Source organism: Oratosquilla oratoria, chromosome 11, assembly GCF_046742065.1.
Source record: "Oratosquilla oratoria isolate Oo_2021 chromosome 11, ASM4674206v1, whole genome shotgun sequence".
Lineage (NCBI taxonomy): Eukaryota > Metazoa > Arthropoda > Malacostraca > Stomatopoda > Squillidae > Oratosquilla > Oratosquilla oratoria.
In genome coordinates this window covers 38,231,315-38,238,814 of record NC_134787.1, presented here as the reverse complement: position 1 = coordinate 38,238,814, position 7,500 = coordinate 38,231,315, and the positions used below count along the sequence as shown (strand labels likewise).

At 37.2% G+C, this 7,500-nt stretch overlaps 1 protein-coding gene across 1 annotated transcript; it reads right to left on the bottom strand.

Moving 5' to 3' along the window:
• Window positions 1-4,944: 4,944 nt before the first annotated feature.
• On the bottom strand, window positions 4,945-6,216 carry LOC143030008 (uncharacterized). Its single transcript, XM_076193216.1, has 2 exons — window positions 5,851-6,216; window positions 4,945-5,736 (listed from the first exon to the last, which is right to left on the bottom strand). Exons 1-2 carry the CDS (start codon window positions 6,214-6,216, stop codon window positions 4,945-4,947), a joined length of 1,158 nt encoding a protein of 385 aa, XP_076049331.1.
• Window positions 6,217-7,500: the final 1,284 nt, after the last annotated feature.

The following is a 7,500-nucleotide window of genomic DNA, read 5'->3' as shown; positions in this document are numbered from 1 at the left end:
TCAGGTCGCAAGGGTCAATGCGCCCCACTAATGAGGGAGGGGCGACATTAGTTCAAACTCGCAGGGTTACATTTTACCTGTTATTCTTTTGTTTATTTCTTGGCAGATGAAATTGTCAATTTCATATAAGTTTTTGTGTAAGTTAGTATTTTGATCATTGGTGGTATGGGTCAAACTACACTCTATTAAGAAGGAAATTAAGTAAGAAGCTTAATAGAGTGTAGTTTCTATTAAGTTTCTTACTAAGTAAGAAACTTAATAGAGTGTAGTTTGATCCATACCACCAGTGATAGAGGCTGATATCAACTTAACAATTTTATCTGCCAAGAAATAAGCAAAACAATAACAGGTAAAAATGTAACCCTGCTAGTGTGACCTAATGAAAAGAAAAGAAAAAGTCAAATTCTCGGTATATAGAAAGCCCACAAATACAGAAGATTATATATACTATTTATCAGGTCATGTTGATACAACAAAATCAGGTGCAGTAATAGGTTTCTTTTTAAGAGCTTTTGGAATATGTGATTAATAATTCCTGGCAGAAGAAGTGGAACATATCATGAAAACATTCATTAAACTTAAATATCCTGAAGGGTTGTTATATAAACTAAAAAAGAAAGCCAAGCTAATAAGTGAAGCTCGCTGGCTGAGCGGGTTAGGGCGTCGTTACTTGCGGCGAAGGTCGAGGGGATGGCGGTTCGAATCCTGCCACCAGTGAAGTTGAACCAAGGGCATGGTTCATTAAATTCCACGCTACAAAGCCCTCTGTGAGGGGCACCGTCCTAGCCTTCCGATAGGGGGGAGTTTGTGACGTTAAACCATATCATCATCATCATCAATAAGTGACAAAAAAAAAATGGAAATAACGAAGTTGTTGTGGGAAAAGCACGTTTTATAACTGTACTAAACACTGATATAAGTCCAATCCTTGATACATTCCTTTTGAAAGCGGCCATAAAGATTGCAAGGACAACAGGTCATAAGATCAGCCAGATCATTAAACATAAAGACACTAACACGACGAATGAAAATAGTGTGGAGTATAAAATTCCATGTAATTTTGTCCTTCAGCATACTATGGAGAATCTGGTCGAGGACTTAAGAAAAGATTAATTGAACATAAAAGTTACATAAAACCGCACCGAACAATTAATTCTATTGTTAGGGACATTGAAAAACAAGATCATTTCCCTGACTGGAATAATGCTGTTGATCTTAATAAAGGTTATACAAAAAGGTTGAGAAAAACAGTTGAAGCTGCATATGTAAATGTCAATGAAAATATAAATAATAGAGAAGGCTTCGTATGTCTAGCAAAACCTACTAGTCATATAATAATTTTAGAAAATGATAAAACTTGTGCATTAAGCTCTCCCAGGTGGCCCGAGAAATGAATGCAATGGGTATATTTTGTCCAATTGTGATCAAATGTTGTAAGCTTTGATAAAGACACTGTGAGGTCGAGACGTCAGGATTAAATTCTCCTACTATTTCCTCATTTCTTTCTCCACCATCATTAACATATATATATATATATATATATATATATATATATACATATGTATATATATATATATATATATATATATATACTGTATATATAAATATATATATATATATATATATATTTATACATATGTACATATATATATATATGCATATGTATCTATCTATCTTTGGAGGCCCCAAACTACACCTACTAGAAATACACCACACACAAATCACTAGAATGCTTTTAGAAGACAACACCATTCTCGCCAAGAAATCAGAAAGGTCTACAGTAGATTTTTCTTTCAGGAATCACTTATCATAAGAGACTTACAACCTACTATCAACAGACAAGTGGAAGCCTCTACCATACTCCCCAGCATGAAGCCCCTCCCTAGGATTAGTAGCCCTCTCAACCACAACAACACACCTCCCAATCACACCGACACCCAAGTCCTTCTCCGGCGTTCTGCCAGAGTCGTATAGTGGACACTTGGCCCTCAACGGACACATATATATACCCTCAATATTCCTAGTGATGGGGCAGTCAACGTCAGCAAGAGAAACCGACAAAATCCCACTAAGTCTATCCTGCGTAATAATGAGAATATCCTTAAGAAAATTCAAATGCTGAATTATCTATCACTTTTAATGAAATATGTTTGAGAGAAGACCTTCCTATATATACCCTTAATATATATATATATATATATATATATATATATATATATATATATGTATATATATATATATATTTATATATATGCATATATCTATATATACATATATATGTATATATATAAATATATATTTATGTATATATGTATATATATATATATATGAATATATACATATATACATGCATATATCTATATATATATATGTATATATATATATATATGTATACATATATATATATACATATATATATGTATATATATATATGTGTATATGTATATATATATATTGAAGGGGCAATCAACGTCAGCAAGAGAAACCGACAAAAGCTCACTAAGTCTATCTTGCGTAATAAGGAGAATATCCCTAAGAAAATTCAACATGCTGAATTATCTATCACTTTTAATGAAACATGTTTAAGAGAAGACCTCCTACCCATATATACCCTTAATATTCCTAGTAATGGAACAGTCAACGTCAGCAAGAGAAACCTACAAAAACCCACGAAGTCTATCTTGCGTAATAAGGAGAATATCCTTAAGAAAATTCAACATGCTGAATTATCTATCACTTTTAATGAAACATGTTTGAGAGAAGACCTCCAGACCTCCTGCCCATATATACCCTTAATATTCCTAGTGATGGGGCAGTCAACGTCAGCAAGAGAAACCGACAAAAGCCCACTAACTCTAGCTTGCGTAATAAGGAGAATATCCTTAAGAAAATTCAACATGTTGAATTATCTATCACTTTTAATGAAACATGTTTGAGAGAAGACCTCCTGCCCATATATACCCTTAATATATATATATATATATATGTATATATATATATATATATGTGTATATATATATGTTTATAGACACACATATATATATATATATATATAGGTATACATATATATATGTTTATATATTTACATATACATATACATGTATATATATATTTACATATATATATATATATGTATATATTGAAGGGGAGAAGCCTAAGCCCCAGAATCAATGTATTAGGTTTAATGCCCGACGTTTCAGTCCAAGTGCTAGGACCTTCTTCAAGAGTGTGATGAGGTAAAGTGATCAAAGAGCTTATTATATTGGCCGTAGTTGGAACTAGGAAAGATTGTCTGTGCTGCCGAAATTACCCGGACTCCCCTTCCTCCACCATTGGCGACGACAACGGGATAACTGGTTGTGACCAGTCCGAACTACAGCTAATATAAAGAGCTCTTTAATCACTGTGCCTCATCACTCTCCTGAAGATGGATCTAGGACTAGGACCGAAACGTCGAGCATTAAATTTCCCACACTGAATCTGGAGTTTACGCTTCCCCCTTCAAGATGGATCCCAGACTCCAGATCTTCACATAAAAAACACATATACATAAATATATAACTGTATATACACACACATACACACACACACACACACACACACACACACACACACACACACACACACACACACACACACACACACACACACACACACACACACACACACACACACAAATATATATATATTGTATATATGGGCAGGAGATTTTCTCTCAAGCATGTTTGGACAAATTGAATGGCAAGATTATTATTGCAGAGTTTTTTATCTGCCTTTTCTCTTTCTCTGAGAACCTTTTTCCCTTCCACGGGAAGTTGTCTTATAATGTCACCATATGACATTGTTTTGTGAGTTACTTTGGGCATGGCTTTGCCAAAGTGAAAAACTGGCCATATGGCCATATGGCCAGTTTTTCCTTCCCGTGGAAGGGAAAAAGGTTCTCAGAGAAAGAGAAAAGGCAGATAAAAAAACTCTGCAATAATAATCTTGCCATTAAATTTAACCATATATATATATATATATATATATACATATATATATGTATATACATATATATATATATATATATATATATATATATGAGAGAGAACATTATTAGAAGCTCTGCCATGGGATTTAAACCCTGACCCATGCGTCCATAATCACGAGGTCAAGACGTTAGCTACCATGATATATATATATATATATATATATATATATATATATATATATATATATATATATATATATATATCATTGAACGAAATGGCAAGCTTGTTGTGACAAAGCTTTTTGTCAATCTTCTCTCTCTTTCGTAAGGAGACTTTGCCTTCCATAGGGAGGAGTCTGAGTAATTCTCTATAGCATGAGATCTCTGAAGATTATCGGTGATGGGCTTGTTGTTGTTCCTGATGAGTAGGCTTGATGTCTTCTTATTTTGGTAATATATGTTAAAAATAATTTTGGTGTCTGCGGAAGTCGGCTTGATGTTCCTTCTGATTACTTGCTTCATTATTCTCTCATCTTCCTTGTAAGCCGTGGAGAAGAATGATTTATAAAATATATTAATGATATTTTTTGGTGTTTGGTCATCTTCCTTTTTAGGTACCACGTGTCCATTATCTTCTTAGTTATTCTTTCAATGTCTTTGTTGGTAAATCCGTTGTTGATGAGGACTTGCGTGGCCCTTTCCAACTCTGAGTGCACGGCCCTCCAGTTGCTGCAGTGTGTGAGGGCTCTTCTAATAAAGGCACCTATTGTCGAATCCTTGTACCTCTGAGGGCACTCGCTTGATCCATTTAGGCAATGTCCTTGATTGGTGGATTTAACGTAAACCGAGGTGTTGAAAGTTTCTTCTCCCTGTTTCATCAGAACATCAAGAAATGGGAGGGAACCTTCATCACTATGTTCGATGGTGAAGTTAAGGTCAGAGGGTTCGTTTGATCGTCGTTGCAAGGTTTCAATCTATTGGATGTTCTCGGTCATAACAAAAATATCGTCAATGTATCGGCAGTATATTCGTGGTCTCTGTACCTCATCAAATACCTCTTCTTCAATACTGCCCATGAAAAAAATTGCAAATAGAACTCCTAATGGAGATCCCATGGCGACTCCATCAATCTGGCAATACTTGTTCCCCCCTTTGGTACAACATTCTAGCAGTTTCTTCATCACAGGTTCTGGGATGTCGCAATTTGGGGTGTCATTATTATGGTAAACTCTGTTGATTATAAACTGGATGGTACGGTCCACCGAAATATTTGTGAAAAGATTTTCTACGTCCAACGATGCAATCGTTCCTTTCGAGCTGGTGTTAGCTAGGAGGTCCAGGAAGTCGGTGGGAGACTTGACGCTGTAGGAAGCTGGCACGTAAGGTGTGAGGATTTCACCTAATTTCTTTGCTATGTGGTAAGATGGTGTTGGGATCTGAGAGATAATGGGTCTAAGTTTGTTCCCTGGCTTATGCGTTTTGACATTACCATAGCAATAACCAAGACCATAGTCTCCAGATAGCTTATGGAGCTTTGTGCCGCCTTTAGTAGCGTTAACGTTGTCAATTAGTTGATTTAATTTCTTTTTCAAAGACTCCGTTGGATCTTTAGTAATTTTCTTGAATTTGCTTGTATCACCCAAGATTTGGTCTAGTTTTTGCAAATATTCGTCTGTCTCTATTAGGACATAAGCAGCAGTTTTGTCGGCTCTTCTAATGGTGATGTTAGGGTCGGAACGGAGCTGCTTGGCTGCTTCAATATGTCTCTTCTCCAGGATTTGGCTTTTGAAGCTTCCTCTGCTTTTTTATGCTTCGCTGATAACCTCTGTCCTGAATGGAGGTTCTATTGTTATTTTGTTTTGTTTAGCTAGTTTTTCAACGTCGTCTATGAGGATCTCGCATTCGAGGCGTTTCTCATATTTCGAGGGGGGCTTCATGATGTGGCAGTTCAGTCCCATATTAAGAAGTTCTTCCTGATCAGTAGTTAAGGTCTTACTGGTTAGATTAGTGTAGCCTTTCAGGGGACGAGGGTGCTTGAGCTGTCCTCCATTGAGAGTAACCAATTTTCTCTGGTTGATGCTGGATATGGCTCGCATATGCGAGTCAAGCATTCTGCTGTATGCGGTTTCAATATGTTCCTTAATATCGCCCGTGATGTCGCAGCTATCCCATTGTCTAATGGCTTCTCCAGCTTCTTCTTCTAGTTGTCTGGATAGGTTCTTCAGTTCCTCAATTCTGGTCTTCATAAAAGCTCTTCTTTCTTCTTACTTCACTTACGTCAACCTGTCAGAATGTCTCAACACACACACACACACACACACACACACACACACACACACACACACACACACACACACACACACACACACACACACACACACACACACACACACACACACACAACACACACACACACACACACACACACACACACACACACACACACACACAAACACACACACACACACACACACATACACACACACACACACACCACACACACACACACACACACACACACACACACATATATATATATATATATATATATATATATATATATATATGTATATATATATATATATATATATAATGTATGTGTGTGTGTGTGTGTGTGTGTGTGTGTGTGTGTGTGTGTGTGTGTGTGTGTGTGTGTGTGTGTGTGTGTGTGTGTGTGTGTGTGTGTGTGTGTGTGTGTGTGTGTGTGTGTGTGTGTGTGTGTGTGTGTGTGTGTGGGTGTGGGTGTGGGTGTGGGTGTGTATTTTGATGATGATGGCTTAGAATTAAAGTGTATTGTGGTTGGTAAAAATATATATCTGTTCATTGGGACCCATTCAGTGTTGTACAAATACTTTTCCGCGTTCGTATACTTACCAATTGTAGTATCATAGTGGAGATGGGTTGAACGCAAAACGCCAATCTGTCAGAATGTCTCAGCATATATATATATATGTATATATATATATATGTGTGTGTGTGTGTGTGTGTGTGTGTGTGTGTGTGTGTGTGTGTGTGTGTGTGTGTGTGTGTGTGTGTGTGTGTGTGTGTGTGTGTGTGTGTGTGTGTGTGTGTGTGTGTGTGTGTGTGTGTGTATCGATGTTGATGGCTTAGAATTAAAGTGTATTGTGGTTGATAAAAATATATATGTATTCACTGGGACCCATTCAGCGTTGCACAAATGTATACGACACCGTATCCATGGTGAACAATACCACACTCACCCGACTCCCTGGCGCCGACCACATCCTTTTGAAAGTGCTGAGTAGACAATTTAACAACTCAGCACTTTCACGTCCGTCCGACCACCACTGGCACGCTACGGACATACAAACACACACACATGGTGGATACCACCAGACATAACACACGGAAGCATTGCATGTCGGCGGGCCGGCTCCCTGGATGTATAATTGGTGATTGTTGTACAGGAGACCGGTAGGTGATGGGTGCAGTTGCCCCACCCATGTGAGACAACGGACTTTCATGAGATTATTGTGAACACCACGATAAAAGGCAACTCGAGAAGTGAT

Excerpts from the sequence above, each read along its gene's own strand:
- LOC143030008 (XM_076193216.1), bottom strand. The coding sequence starts at position 6,216 with ATGAAGACCAGAATTGAGGAACTGAAGAACCTATCCAGACAACTAGAA. Across the intron at positions 5,737-5,850 it reads GCGAGATCCTCATAGACGAC|AGACATATTGAAGCAGCCAA; the intron begins GTTGAAAAACTA and ends ATCCTGGAGAAG.